This window comes from Mustelus asterias, chromosome 5 (genome assembly GCF_964213995.1).
Source record: "Mustelus asterias chromosome 5, sMusAst1.hap1.1, whole genome shotgun sequence".
Lineage (NCBI taxonomy): Eukaryota > Metazoa > Chordata > Chondrichthyes > Carcharhiniformes > Triakidae > Mustelus > Mustelus asterias.
The window spans coordinates 10,891,645-10,907,923 of NC_135805.1; the positions used below are offsets into that span (position 1 = coordinate 10,891,645).

The 16,279-nt window shown below is 48.1% G+C and overlaps 1 protein-coding gene across 2 annotated transcripts in view; it reads right to left on the bottom strand.

The window, feature by feature from the left end:
- The window catches only part of ptk7b (protein tyrosine kinase 7b), a 362,591-nt gene that overhangs the window by 27,411 nt on the left and 318,901 nt on the right, over nt 1–16,279 (bottom strand). For both annotated transcript variants that reach the window (XM_078212160.1, XM_078212161.1), the window contains 2 exons: nt 6,173–6,328; nt 2,693–2,925 (listed from right to left, as the gene is read on the bottom strand). In XM_078212160.1, coding sequence (XP_078068286.1) covers nt 2,693–2,925; nt 6,173–6,328 — 389 coding nt within the window. The remainder of the gene's footprint in view (nt 1–2,692; nt 2,926–6,172; nt 6,329–16,279) is intronic.

Sequence of the window (16,279 nt, forward strand, 5' to 3'; positions counted from 1 at the left end):
AACATAACCTCGCTGTTTTTAAACTCCATCCCTCTAGCAATAAAGGACAAAATTCCATTTGCCTTAATTACCTGCTGCACCTGCAAACCAATTCCTTGTGATTCTTGCACAAGGACACTCAGGTCCCTCTGCACAGCAGCATGCTGCAATTTTTTATAATTTAAATAATAGTCCATTTTGCTGTTATTCCTACCAAAATGGATGACCGCACATTTACCAACATTGTACTCCATCTGCCAGACCCTTGCCTACTCACTTAGACTATCTATATCCCTTTGCAGACTTTCAGCGTCTGCACACTTTGCTCTGTCACTCATCTTAGTGTCGTCTGCGTATTTTGACACACTACACTTGGTCCCCAACTCCAAATCATCTATGTAAATCATAAACAATTACTCGTAACACTGTGCACCTTTATCTTATGCAACAGCCTTTGCTGTGGCACCTTGTGAAACGCCTTCTGGAAATCCAGATGCACCACATCCACAGGTTCCCCACATCCACAGGTTCCCTTTTCCCCATTGTCCACTGCACATGTAATGTTCTCAAAGAATTCCACCAAATTAGTCAAAATGACTTGCCCTTTATGAACCCATGCTGTGTCTTTCTAATGGGACAATTTATATCCAGATGTCTCACTATTTCTTCCTTGATGATAAATTCAAGCATTTTCCATACTACAGAAGTTAAGCTAACCGGCCTATAGTTACCTGCCTTTTGTCTACCTCCTTTTTTAAACAGTTTTTAAAACCTAATCTTTTTTAAAACCTAAAATCAGTTTTTAAAACCTAACTTTTATTAACAGGGGGTTGGAGTTTAAGAGCCGTGGGGTTATGCTGAAACTGTACAGGACCTTGGTGAGACCACATTTGGAATATTGTGTGCAGTTCTGGTCACCTCACTATAAGAAGGATGTGGAAGCGCTGGAAAGAGTGCAGAGGAGATTTACCAGGATGCTGCCTGGTTTGGAGGGTAGGCCTTATGAGGAAAGGTTGAGGGAGCTAGGGCTGTTCTCTCTGGAGTGGAGGAGGCTGAGGGGAGACTTATTAGAGGTTTATAAAATGATGAAGGGGATAGATAGAGTGAACGTTCAAAGACTATTTCCTCGGGTGGATGGAACTATTACAAGGGGGCATAACTATAGGGTTCATGGTGGGAGATATAGGAAGGATATCAGAGGTAGGTTCTTTACGCAGAGAGTGGTTGGGGTGTGGAATGGACTGCCTGCAGTGATAGTGGAGTCAGACACTTTAGGAACATTTAAGCGGTTATTGGATAGGCACATGGAGCACACCAGGATGATAGGGAGTGGGATAGCTTGATCTTGGTTTCTGATAAAGCTCGGCACAACATCGTGGGCCGAAGGGCCTGTTCTGTGCTGTACTGTTCTATGTTCTATGTTCTAATCAAAAACCCCAAGGGAAATCTTCATGTATAAACAAAAATCCATTAACACCACATGGTTAAAATGAGTAATTATCCTGCTCTCCCAGCATCTGAGTTTCATTCCCTCTAGACAGACCAACTGCCTATGGAAAAAAGCTGAATTTTAAAACATTCCTCTTAAACATAAAAATATATATATATCAATAGCAAGGACTATCATCACACAATCTTGATACAGAGGTGGTACGTTCTCAACTTTCCTGGTGGTTTTCGTCCTTCTGTTTTTGCAACTTTGTTTCACAAAAATTGGTTGATGTGTTTACCAGATTAGATTACATGCAAGCATACATGCAAAGGTACAAACTAGGAGCATGAGTAGGCCATTTGGCCCATCCACCCTCTGCCAATTGATAAGATCATATTTAATCTGATTTAAGCTCATACTTTCCTGTCTATCCTTTTACCATTTGACTCCCTTGTCAGCATGCATCTATCCAACTCGGCATTAAAAATATTCAATGACCCTGTATTTACTGCTCTCAGGAGAAGAAAATTCTGGAGACAAATAACACTGAGAAAAAATTCTCCTTAGCCCTGAGATAGATAGATTTTTGATCAGTAACAAAATCAAGGGTTACGGGGAAAAGGCAGGAAAAGTGGATGTGAGGAATGTTGGATCAGCCGTGATCCTAGTGAATGGCGGGGCAGGCTCGAGGGGATGAATGGTCAACTCCTGTTCCTATTTCTTATGATCTTATGGTGAATCCCACGTGGACTGAATAGAATTTGCTGAAGACTAGCATCTGTGATGCTGGGAACCTCAGAAGGCCAAGAAATCTCATTCACATTGTACTTCTGGCTGATGACAACAAATGCTTTAATCCTTGTCTTTTGCACTACCATGCTAGACTACCCTATCATTGAAGGTGGGAATGCTAGTGGAGTCTCCTCCTCAGTTAGTACTCCCTGATACCGAATGAAGTCTCAGCTGAGATTTCATACTCAATTGGGGATCAAACCCATAATCTTCTGAGGTGAGTGTATTACCACTGAGCCAAGCCTGACACAAAGAACAAATCTTATCAGTTTAGACAGATTAAAAAGCATTATCAATTTCTTAACTAATTCTTTCAATTAGTTTGAAGATTATGTTCTACTTACCAAAAAGATAACTGGATTTTCGGTACAAGCAGAATCTCCAAGATTTATTCACAAATTGTCCTGGATTAACATGTTTCAAAACACTGTGGCATTTTCAGAACTGACTAAGCAACACAATGGAGCAACTTCCCTTTGAATCTCTTACCAGATCAACATATTCAATGAGCATGTAGTGTGGCTCCATTTCTCGGCAGAGGCCCAGCAGTCTCACTACATTGCTGTGATTCATCTTACTAAACATCTCAAACTCTCGACGGAATTCTAGCTGGAGCTGTTCATCCCTCGTGGTCAGACTCTTCACCAGAACTACCATGTCTACATCACTTTTGTCAATCCCCTTGGCTTTGGCTAAGAATACCTCGCCATACTCTCCTTTTCCTGTAGTTACAAACATAAGAGCAAAGGTTGAACAATGTGTCAAATCTAAAACAATCAATATCATAAGTTGACAGATATAATTTTTGACAATGTACATTTAAAAATAGCTAAACTTCCACATTCTGCAGACATAAAAGTAAAAATTGTTCAGGCCACTAAATGATGGAGACACTACAGTAAAGTGCACATTCAGTATCCTTCTCAGGTGGGAGTGATTCTTTAGAGAAACATTTGAAGGCCAGTTATTTCCTCTTGGGAACTCACCCCTCCCTGCCCTGCTGATGCTTATTTAAGTGTGATACTATTGCACAATACTTGATAGCCTGAATACTTGAAAGGACAAGCAAGTCCCTGGCAGACAGCAGAGCTGAGTCAGATATAATCCATGCATTATCCGTGCACATGTATGTGATTAAATGGCAGTGAGAAGCATGAGTCTTGGTTCATTTCTCTAACTCCTGAAATCAGCTGTAGTTGATTTCACTTGGCATGGTTGTGAAACTAACTAGAACAGGACAGGATGAAACCTGCAATCTTCCTGGTTTGTAACATTCAGCACCACATTAGAAACAACATTTAGACATCAAGACTACCATTGAAGGTGGAGAGTATTTCAAAATCCCTCATCACTAGTAGCTGCCGATGCAGAAATGGTCCTGGGTTAAGAACATAAGAACTAGGAGCAGGAGTAGGCCATCTGGCCCCTTGAGCCTGCTCCGCCATGCAATAAGATCATGGCTGATCTTTTCATGGACTCAGCTCCACTTACCCGCCCACTCACCATAACCCTTAATTCCTTTACTGTTCAAAAATGTATCTATCCTTGCCTTAAAAACATTCAATGAGGTAGCCTCAACTGCTTCACTGGGCAGGGAATTCCACAGATTCACAACCCTTTGTGTGAAGAAGTTCCTCCTCAACTCAGTCCTAAATTTGCTTCCCCTTATTTTGAGGCTATGCCCCCTAGTTCTAGTTTCACCCGCCAGTGGAAACAACTTCCCTGCTTCTATCTTATCTATTCCCTTCATAATCTTATATGTTTCTATAAGATCTCCCTGATCATTCCAAGTTTGTGTTATTTTAATTCAGCATCAACAATACACAATGTAGAGAGAGTGCTCAAACCTCATAGAATGCGTAAACATCAAATAAACTTGCTAGACATAGATTGAAGCCAACACCCCAAAAAGATGCCAGAGTGCTGACACACTGGGCCCAACAAAATACTTCCCTGGACAGAATTTTTAAGACTTAACCTGACTTCCCATCTCCCAGCTTAGATTTTTAAGCATATTGCGATTCGGTAGCATGCCAATAGGGCATTTATTAATTTATTTAGGACACCTTAGTGGTGATTCTCCCAAAAAATTCTAAGTGCCAAATTCATGTAAAAATGGGAGTAACTCCCACTGTTTTTATTTAATGGCATTTTCAAAATAAATCTCCCAAACTCTGTGCATCATAGAGTGCCTCAGAGAGCTTCACATTGAAAATCACAGGGTGAGGCCTATTCCTGCTCGAGAGGCCGGCAGCATAGTGCTGAGCAGGTCACTGCGCACGCGCCCATCTGTCAGACCAGAGATCGGTGCATGCACACTCCTGGTCCTCTCCGGGAAAGCCCCGATGTCATCCCTGCCTTCCCCCCCATCCCTGATCTCCCCAAACAACCCCCGCACTCCACCCCAGTGGCCAGCCTCGATCGCCCCTTCCTCTGCCACCGATCCCAACTGCAGAGTTGCAGCGAGACACCCCCCCCCCCCCCACCCACTATCACTGATCTCCCCCACATAGGCCCTGCCTCCCCTGTGAATATATAAGCAATGGTACTATGAAATTGCTACAACACACTAAGACAAGCAGTGGAGAAATCATAACATAAAAATGTTATTTAGCCTCTTGAGCTTGCTCTATCATTCAAAGAACAAAGAACAAAGAACAATACAGCACAGGAACAGGCCCTTCGGCCCTCCAAGCCCGCGCCGCTCCCCGGTCCAGGATTGAATCCTGAATCCAGGATCCCCGCCCAATTTTCCAGCCTATCTACATACCAATATCCTATCCACCGAGCTGTCCCTCACAGCTACGATGCTTTGTTCATTACAACCTATTAACTCACCCCCACCCCCCCATTCCAGACCATGTGATCTCCAGGGAGAGGCGAAAACCCAGAGTGAAAAACCCCAGGGCCAATATGGGGAAAAAAATTCTGGGAAATTCCTCTCCGACCCCGAGGCGATCGAAACGAGTCCAGGAGATCACAATGGCCCAGATCGGAAAATGCTTCCCAACCCTAGTCATTTCCACTTCCACGAACACTTATATGAATTCCCTGCCCCCGAGACAGGTTCCCAACTATCCGCAGTCTCGCTCTGTACTGGCACCAGCAAGATGATCATAGAATGAAGCCTTGAAACGAGAAACAAGGAACAATTAGCCCGCGCCGCTCCCTGGTCCAAACTAGACCACTCTTTTGTATCCCTCCATTCCCACTCCGTTCATATAGCTGTCTAGATAAGTCTTAAACGTTCCCAGTGTGTCCGCCTCCACCACCTTGCCCGGCAACACATTCCAGGCCCCCACGACCCTCTGTGTGAAATATGTCCTTCTGATATCTGTGTTAAACCTCCCCCCCTTCACCTTGAACCTATGACCCCTCGTGAACGTCACCACCGACCCGGGGAAAAGCTTCCCACCGTTCAATGTACTCATGCCTGATTTTCTATCTCAATTTCATTTCTCTGCCGAATCCAAATATGCATTGATTCTTTGATCTCAGTCTTCAAAATGCTCAATGATGAAGCATCCACAACCAACTTGAAAGGAGGATTCCAAGATTCACAACCCACTGGGTGCAGAAATCTCTCCTCATCTCAGTACTAAATGACCAACCCTTTATCCCGAGGCTGTCTCTCCATGTTTTGGATTCCAACGGACAAGCTAAAAAATTTCTGTCTAACTTATCAAGCCCTTTAAGATCAGATTTCCACTCAACAGGTACACATATTACTCCTGCCTGCAGGGTACATTGAAATTATTTAATGGCTTTGCATTACCGTGTTGCAATATTTCAACATCTCATCCTCTGATCTGGCATTACATTACCATGATTGCAATAGTGGAGACAGTGGACAATATACTAGCTCTAACATGGCTTGTGGGATATTAGTTATAATCTTTGCTATGGCTGGAATTTGTCAACTTAATTCCTGCAAAAAGTCAGGGAGGCATTTATGTCTTTACAACATACCTAAGGTTGTGATTGCCTTAAGATTTGAGCGAGGGAAGTGCAGTTTATCATGCATGCTGTGGCGCTTGTTGGACATGACTGTCATACTGATGTTATTCATGGATGCCTCCTCCTGAATCTCAGCTGTTAGCTGGCCGTTCTGCTGCAAAGTCCCACCTGTATTTAAAGAATATAAAGCTGTCAAAACATGTACTCAATCCAGCTACGTGAATCATTATAATCCATATATTATATAAAGAAACATACATATACATACACCCACCCATGCACAAACAATTAATCTAAACAAGATTGCATCTGTACAGCACATTCCATGATATCCCAAAGTGCTTTGCAGTCACTTAAATATAAGTGCAGTAATGTGGGACTGTTGTAATGTGGGAAATGCAGCAGTTAATTTGCACACAGGTTCCCACAAACATAGACCAGATATTATTTTTGAGATGCTGATTAAGGGATAAATGTTGGCCAGGTCACCAGGGAAAATATCTCTCATCTTTTTGGAAAATATGCCATGGGAATATTTTACTTTCACCTCAGAAGTCAGATGGGACCTTGTTTTAATCTCTCATCTGAAAGACAGCATTTCTGGCAAGATAGCACTCTGTCAGTACTGCACTGAAGTAAATCTGAAATTTGTGCCGAAATCTTGAGGCCCACAGCATTCTAATTCAGAAGCAATAGTGCAACCAACTGAGCCATGGCTGACAATCAAGCAACTTATTGTGTTATGAGAGTAATTTTTCATTCAAAATTTTCTGTCCAATTTAATCACTGCGTAAAATCATAGAATGATAGAATAGCCTTCTTCTGTGCTGTAGCCATTCAGCCATCATATCCGTGGCAGCTCCCCACAACAGGAACTCAGCTAGACTCAATCTCCCGCCTTTTCTTTGCAGCCCCACAAATTTTCTCTCTTCAGATAATTATTCAATTCTCTTTTGAAAGCCATGATTCCACCTGTCTCTGCCACGTTTTTACATTCTCAGACAGTGCATCCTGACCCTATTTTCTTTTCATGGGTTACCTTTGGTTCTTGTGCCATTCATCTTAAAAAGGAGTCCTCTGGTTCTTCACCCACCAATTAGAACAATTTCTCTCGAACAAACACCTCTATCAAATCTCCCCTCAACATCTACTTGTAAAGAGCACCACCTGCCTTAGCTTCGCCAATCCACGCAACTAAACTTCCTCATCATCTCAAGAAAGCTGTTCTGCACTTTCCCAAAAGATATTTGCAAACTTGGGGTGTCCAGGATTGGACGAGAGGATCCTCATTTTTTTTATTATTCATTTGTGTGGCATGGGCATCTCTGGCTGGCCAGCATTAATTGCCCATCCCAAGTTGCCCTTGGAGGGCAGTTGAAAGTCAACCACATTGCTGTGGCTCTGGAGTCACATGTAGGTCAGGCCAGGTTAAGAATGACAGATTTCTGCCCTTAGTGAACCAGGTGGGTTTTTCCAACAATTGACAATGGTTTCAGGGTCATAAGTAGATTCTTAATTCCAGATATTTTGTAATGAATTCAAAATCCACCAGCTGCCGTGGTGGGATTTGAACCTGGGTCCCCAAAACATTAGCTGAGTTTCTAGATTAATAGTCCAGCAATAATACCACGAGGCCATCGTCTCCCCTGAAAGCCCAGTGTTGCCATGAGGCTTTGTATTTGTCTCACTGACCAAATAAGGTGTGTTGGTTGTGACAAGGCCGTGTTCTTTTGTTAGGAGCAGGGTACAGTTCCTACCCTCTCTCTACCAATTAAACCTTTGCAGAAGTCTGTGTCCTTTCTAACCCTGGTATTGCAATCACCAAAGAGGTTCAGGCCAAGGATTGTTCGAGGCTGGAGTAAAATTCTTCTCTGGACTGGTCTGTAGTTTCCAGTATTGGGGTGTATGGGGTGAGGACTGTAGCGCACTGGTTCTCAGCCAGTGTGAGCTGAAGAGTCATCAGACATTCATTTATCCCACAAATGGTCAACGAGTTCATTTTTAATGGTGAAGCTGAACCCATGGAGCCGGGATCTTCTTTTTATTTACATTTTCACTTTGTTTCTTGAGCTGGCCTTTCCCTGCCAACTGTGTCACACTTCGGGCAGCAATGTCAATGCCAAAATGCTTGCGCTCCAAGACAGCGAGAGCAGTACGCCCGTTCAAGTCCGTCACTGTTGGGGTTGTCCATCAGGGCCCTGATGTTCCAGGTCCCAAAATTATTTTGAAGGGGTGACAGATGCCTGTGCATGAGTTCTTTTAATGTGGGGGGGGGTTTAACACCAGCTACCACAAGGGCTTGATGGAGCAAGGACCTGACCCAGTGGAAGGGGGTCCAGTGACTGCGGCAAACCAGACGCCACTGTATGGGACTAGGATATGCAAGCACACAAACCCCAACTGTCCTTCCTCCCAAAGGATCTCTCATCCGTGGGTTTCATAAAACTCAGTGGCGACTTCATAAGTTCATGAGGATGGCACTGGCCTCTCACTGTGAACAGTCCCGTTGCTCCCTCTAACAGTGAACAATCCGGTTGCTCCCTCTCGCTGTGAACAATCCCGTTGCTCCCTCTCACTGTGAACAATCCCGTTGCTCCCTCTCACTGTGAACAATCCCGTTGCTCCCTCTCACTGTGAAAAATCCCCTTGCCCCCTCTCACTGTGAACAATCCCGTTGCTCCCTCTCACTGTGAAAAATCCCCTTGCCCCCTCTCACTGTGAACAATCCCATTGCTGCCTCTCACTGTGAACAATCCCGTTGCTCCCTCTCACTGTGAACAATCCCGTTGCTGCCTCTCACTGTGAACAATCCCGTTGCTCCCTCTCACTGTGAACAATCCCGTTGCTGCCTCTCACTGTGAAATCCCGTTGCTCCCTCTCACTGTGAACAATCCCGTTGCTGCCTCTCACTGTGAACAATCCCGTTGCTCCCTCTCACTGTGAAAAATCCCCTTGCCCCCTCTCACTGTGAACAATCCCGTTGCTCCCTCTCAATGAGAACAATCCCATTGCTCCCTTTCACTGTGAACAATCCCGTTGCGCCCTCTCACTGTGAACAATCCCGTTGCTCCCTCTGGCTGTGAACAATCCCGTTGCTCCCTCTCACTGTGAACAATCCCGTTGCTCCCTCTCACTGTGAATAATCCCGTTGCTGCCTCTCACTGTGAACAATCCCGTTGCTCCCTCTCACGGTCAACAATCCCGTTGCTCCCTCTCACTGTGAACAATCCCGTTGCTCCCTCTCACTGTGAAATCCCGTTGCTCCCTCTCACTGTGAAATCCCGTTGCTCCCTCTCACTGTGAAATCCCGTTGCTCCCTCTCACTGTGAACAATCCCGTTGCTCCCTCTCACTGTGAACAATCCCGTTGCTCCCTCTCGCTCTGAACAATCCCGTTGCTGCCTCTCACTGTGAAATCCCGTTGCTCCCTCTCACTGTGAACAATCCCGTTGCTCCCTCTCACTGTGAACAATCCCGTTGCTCCCTCTCACTGTGAACAATCCCGTTGCTCCCTCTCACTGTGAACAATCCCGTTGCTCCCTCTCACTGTGAACAATCCCGTTGCTCCCTCTCACTGTGAACAATCCCGTTGCTCCCTCTCACTGTGAACAATCCCGTTGCTCCCTCTCACTGTGAACAATCCCGTTGCTACCTCTCACTGTGAACAATCCCGTTGCTCCCTCTCACTGTGAACAATCCCGTTCCTGCCTTTGGCTGTGAACAATCCCGTTGCTCCCTCTCACTGTGAAAAATCCCCTTGCCCCCTCTCACTGTGAACAATCCCATTGCTGCCTCTCACTGTGAACAATCCCGTTGCTCCCTCTCACTGTGAACATTCCCGTTGCTCCCTCTCACTGTGAACAATCCCGTTGCTGCCTCTCACTGTGAACAATCCCGTTGCTCCCTCTCACTGTGAACAATCCCGTTGCTGCCTCTCACTGTGAAATCCCGTTGCTCCCTCTCACTGTGAACAATCCCGTTGCTGCCTCTCACTGTGAACAATCCTGTTGCTCCCTCTCACTGTGAAAAATCCCCTTGCCCCCTCTCACTGTGAACAATCCCGTTGCTCCCTCTCAATGAGAACAATCCCATTGCTCCCTTTCACTGTGAACAATCCCGTTGCGCCCTCTCACTGTGAACAATCCCGTTGCTCCCTCTGGCTGTGAACAATCCCGTTGCTCCCTCTCACTGTGAACAATCCCGTTGCTCCCTCTCACTGTGAATAATCCCGTTGCTGCCTCTCACTGTGAACAATCCCGTTGCTCCCTCTCACGGTCAACAATCCCGTTGCTCCCTCTCACTGTGAACAATCCCGTTGCTCCCTCTCACTGTGAAATCCCGTTGCTCCCTCTCACTGTGAAATCCCGTTGCTCCCTCTCACTGTGAAATCCCGTTGCTCCCTCTCACTGTGAACAATCCCGTTGCTCCCTCTCACTGTGAACAATCCCGTTGCTCCCTCTCGCTCTGAACAATCCCGTTGCTGCCTCTCACTGTGAAATCCCGTTGCTCCCTCTCACTGTGAACAATCCCGTTGCTCCCTCTCACTGTGAACAATCCCGTTGCTCCCTCTCACTGTGAACAATCCCGTTGCTCCCTCTCACTGTGAACAATCCCGTTGCTCCCTCTCACTGTGAACAATCCCGTTGCTCCCTCTCACTGTGAACAATCCCGTTGCTCCCTCTCACTGTGAACAATCCCGTTGCTCCCTCTCACTGTGAACAATCCCGTTGCTACCTCTCACTGTGAACAATCCCGTTGCTCCCTCTCACTGTGAACAATCCCGTTCCTGCCTTTGGCTGTGAACAATCCCGTTGCTCCCTCTCACTGTGAACAATCCCGTTGCTCCCTCTCGCTGTGAACAATCCCGTTGCTCCCTCTCACTGTGAACAATCCCGTTGCTCCCTCTCACTGTGAACAATCCCGTTGCTGCCTCTGGCTGTGAACAATCCCGTTGCTCCCTCTCACTGTAAACAATCCCGTTTCTGCCTCTCACTGTGAACAATCCGGTTGCTCCCTCTCACTGTGAACAATCCCGTTGCTCCCTCTCACTGTGAGCAATCCCGTTGCTCCCTCTCACTGTGAACAATCCCGTTGCTCCCTCTCACTGTGAACAATCCGGTTGCTCCCTCTCACTGTGAACAATCCCGTTGCTCCCTCTCACTGTGAACAATCCCATTACTGCCTCTCACTGTGAACAATCCCGTTGCTCCCTCTCACTGTCAACAATCCCGTTGCTCCCTCTCACTGCGAGCAATCCCGTTGCTCCCTCTCACTGTGAACAATCCCGTTGCTCCGTCTCGCTGTGAACAATCCCGTTGCTCCCTCTCACTGTGAACAATCCCGTTGCTCCCTCTGGCTGTGAACAATCCCGTTGCTGCCTCTCACTGTGAACAATCCCGTTGCTGCCTCTCGTGTGAACAATTCCATTGCTCCCTCTCACTGTGAACAATCCCGTTGCTCCCTCTCACTGTGAGCAATCCCGTTGCTGCCTCTCACTGTGAACGATCCCGTTGCTCCCTCTCACTGTGAACAATCCCGTTGCTGCCTCTGGCTTTGAACAATCCCGTTTCTGCCTCTTACTGTGAACAATCCCGTTGCTCCCTCTCACTGTGAACAATCCCGTTGCTCCCTCTCACTGTGAACAATCCCGTTGCTCCCTCTCACTGTGAACAATCCCGTTGCTCCCTCTCACTGTCAACAATCCCGTTGCTGCCTCTCACTGTGAACAAATCCGTTGCTCCCTCTCACTGTGAACAATCCCGTTGCTGCCTCTCACTGTGAACACTCCCGTTGCTCCATCTGGCTGTGAACAATCCCGTTGCTCCCTCTCACTATGAACAATCCCGTTGCTCCCTCTCACTGTGAACAATCCCGTTGCTCCCTCTCACTGTGAACAATCCCGTTGTTCCCTCTCACTGTCAACAGTCCCGTTGCTCCCTGTCACTGTGAACAATCCCGTTGCTGCCTCTCACTGTGAATAATCCCGTAGCTCCCTCTCACTGTGAACAATCCCGTTGCTCCCTCTCACTGTGAACAATCCCGTTGCTCCTTCTCGCTGTGAACAATCCCGTTGCTCCCTCTCACTGTGAACAATCCCGTTGCTCCCTCTCACTGTGAACAATCCCGTTGCTGCCTCTCGTGTGAACAATCCCGTTGCTCCCTCTCACTGTGAATAATCCCGCTGCTCCCTCTCACTGTGAACAATCCCGTTGCTCCCTCTCACTGTGAACAATCCCGTTGCTCACTCTCACTGTGAACAATTCCGTTGCTCCCTCTCACTGTGAACAATCCCGTTTCTGCCTCTCACTGTGAACAATCCCGTTGCTCCCTCTCACCGTGAACTATCCCGTTGCTCCCTCTCACCGTGAAAAATCCCGTTGCTCCCTCCCACTGTGAACAATCCCATTGCTGCCTCTCACTGTGAACAATCCCGTTGCTCTCTCTCTCTGTGAACATTCCCGTTGCTCCCTCTCACTGTCAACAATCCCGTTGCTCCCTCTCACTGTCAACAATCCCGTTGCTCGCTCTCACTGTGAACAATCCCGTTGCTCCCTCTGGCTCTGAACAATCCCGTTGCTCCCTCTCACTCTGAACAATATCGTTGCTCCCTCTCACTGTGACCAATCCCGTTGCTCCCACTCACTGTGAACAATCCCGTTGCTCCCTCTCATCGTGAACAATCCCGTTGCTCCCTCTCATCGTGAACAATCCCGTTGCTCCCTCTCACTGTGAACAATTCCGTTGCTCCCTCTCACTGTGAACAATCCCGTTGCTCCCTCTCACTGCGAGCAATCCCGTTGCTCCCTCTCACTGTGAACAATCAAGTTGCTGCCTCTCACTGTGAACAATTCGTTGCTGCCTCTCGTGTGAACAATCCCGTTGCTCCCTCTCACTGTGAACAATCCCGTTGCTCCCTCTCACTGTGAGCAATCCCGTTGCTGCCTCACACTGTGAACAATCCCGCAGCTCCCTCTCACTGTGAACAATCCCGTTGCTCCCTCTCACTGTCAACAATCCCGTTGCTGCCTCTCACTGTGAACAATTACGTTGCTCCCTCTCACTGTGAACAATCCCGTTGCTGCCTCTCACTGTGAGCAAATCCGTTGCTCCCTCTCACTGTGAACAATCCCGTTGCTGCCTCTCACTGTGAACACTCCCGTTGCTCCATCTGGCTGTGAACAATCCCGTTGCTCCCTCTCACTATGAACAATCCCGTTGCTCCCTCTCACTGTGAACAATCCCGTTGCTCCCTCTCACTGTGAGCAATCCCGTTGCTCCCTCTCACTGTGAACAATCAAGTTGCTGCCTCTCACTGTGAACAATCCCGTTGCTGCCTCTCGTGTGAACAATCCCGTTGCTCCCTCTCACTGTGAACAATCCCGTTGTTCCCTCTCACTGTCAACAGTCCCGTTGCTCCCTGTCACTGTGAACAATCCCGTTGCTGCCTCTCACTGTGAATAATCCCGTAGCTCCCTCTCACTGTGAACAATCCCGTTGCTCCCTCTCACTGTGAACAATCCCGTTGCTGCTTCTCGCTGTGAACAATCCCGTTGCTCCCTCTCACTGTGAACAATCCCGTTGCTCCCTCTCACTGTGAACAATCCCGTTGCTCCCTCTCACTGTGAACAATCAAGTTGCTGCCTCTCACTGTGAACAATCCCGTTGCTGCCTCTCGTGTGAACAATCCCGTTGCTCCCTCTCACTGTGAACAATCCCGTTGCTGCTTCTCGCTGTGAACAATCCCGTTGCTCCCTCTCACTGTGAACAATCCCGTTGCTCCCTCTCACTGTGAACAATCCCGTTGCTCCCTCTCACTGTGAACAATCAAGTTGCTGCCTCTCACTGTGAACAATCCCGTTGCTCCCTCTCACTGTGAACAATCCCGTTGCTCCCTCTCACTGTGAACAATCCCGTTGCTCCCTCTCACTGTGAACAATTCCGTTGCTCCCTCTCACTGTGAACAATCCCGTTTCTGCCTCTCACTGTGAACAATCCCGTTGCTCCCTCTCACCGTGAACAATCCCGTTGCTCCCTCTCACCATGAAAAATCCCGTTGCTCCCTCCCACTGTGAACAATCCCATTGCTGCCTCTCACTGTGAACAATCCCGTTGCTCCCTCTCTCTGTGAACATTCCCGTTGCTCCCTCTCACTGTCAACATTCCCGTTGCTCCCTCTCACTGTCAACAATCCCGTTGCTCCCTCTCACTGTGAACAATTCCGTTTCTGCCTCTCACTGTGAACAATCCCGTTGCTCCCTCTGGCTCTGAACAATCCCGTTGCTCCCTCTCACTCTGAACAATATCGTTGCTCCCTCTCACTGTGACCAATCCCGTTGCTCCCACTCACTGTGAACAATCCCGTTGCTCCCTCTCATCGTCAACAATCCCGTTGCTCCCTCTCACTGTGAACAATCCCGTTGCTCCCTCTCACTGTGAACAATCCCGTTGCTCCCTCTCACTGTGAACAATCCCGTTGCTCCCTCTCACTGTGAACAATCCCGTTGCTCCCTCTCACTGCGAGCAATCCCGTTGCTCCCTCTCACTGTGAACAATCCCGTTGCTCCCTCTCACTGTGAACAATTCGTTGCTGCCTCTCGTGTGAACAATCCCGTTGCTCCCTCTCACTGTGAACAATCCCGTTGCTCCCTCTCACTGTGAGCAATCCCGTTGCTCCCTCTCACTGTGAACAATCCCGTTGCTGCCTCTCACTGTGAACAATCCCGCAGCTCCCTCTCACTGTGAACAATCCCGTTGCTGCCTCTGGCTCTGAACAATCCCGTTGCTGACTCTCACTGTGAACAATCCCGCTGCTCCCTCTCACTGTGAACAATCCCGTTGCTCCCTCTCACGGTGAACAATTCCGTTGCTGCCTCTCACTGTGAACAATCCCGTTGCTCCCACTCACTGTGAACAATCCCGTTGCTCCCTCTCACTGTGAACAATCCCGTTGCTGCCTCTCACTGTGAACAATCCCGCAGCTCCCTCTCACTGTGAACAATCCCGTTGCTGCCTCTGGCTCTGAACAATCCCGTTGCTGACTCTCACTGTGAACAATCCCGCTGCTCCCTCTCACTGTGAACAATCCCGTTGCTCCCTCTCACGGTGAACAATTCCGTTGCTGCCTCTCACTGTGAACAATCCCGTTGCTCCCACTCACTGTGAACAATCCCGTTGCTGCCTCTCACTGTGAACAATCCCGTTGCTGCCTCTCACTGTGAACAATTCCGTTGCTCCCTCTCACTGTGAACAATCCCATAGCTTCCTCTCACTGTGAACAATCCCGTTGCTCCCTCTCACTGTGAACAATCCCGTTGCTGCCTCTCACTGTGAACAATCCCGTTGCTCCCTCTCGCTGTGAACAATCCCATTGCTCCCTCTCACTGTGAACAATCCCGTTGCTCCCTCTCACTGTGAGCAATCCCGTTGCTGCCTCTCACTGTGAACAATCCCGCAGCTCCCTCTCACTGTGAACAATCCCGTTGCTCCCTCTCACTGTGAGCAATCCCGTTGCTCCCACTCACTGTGAACAATCCCGTTGCTGCCTCTCACTGTGAACAATCCCGTTGCTGCCTCTGGCTCTGAACAATCCCGTTGCTGACTCTCACTGTGAACAATCCCGCTGCTCCCTCTCACTGTGAACAATCCAGTTGCTCCCTCTCACGGTGAACAATTCCGTTGCTGCCTCTCACTGTGAACAATCCCGTTGCTCCCTCTCACTGTGAACAATCCCGTTGCTCCCTCTCACTGTGAACAATCCCGTTGCTGCCTCTCACTGTGAACAATCCCGTTGCTCCCTCTCGCTGTGAGCAATCCTGTTGCTCCCTCTCACTGTCAACAATCCCGTTGCTCCCTCTCGCTGTGAACAATCCCGTTGCTGCCTCTCACTGTCAACAATCCCGTTGCTCCCTCTCACTGTCAACAATCCCGTTGCTCCCTCTGTCTGAGCAATCCCGTTGCTCCCTCTCACTGTGAACAATCCCGTTGCTCCCTCTCACGGTGAACAATCCCGTGGCTCCCTCTCACTGTGAACAATCCCGTTGCTCCCTCTCACTGTGAACAATCCCGTTGCTCCCTCTCACTGTGAACAATCCCGTTGCTTCCTCTCACTGTGAACAATCCC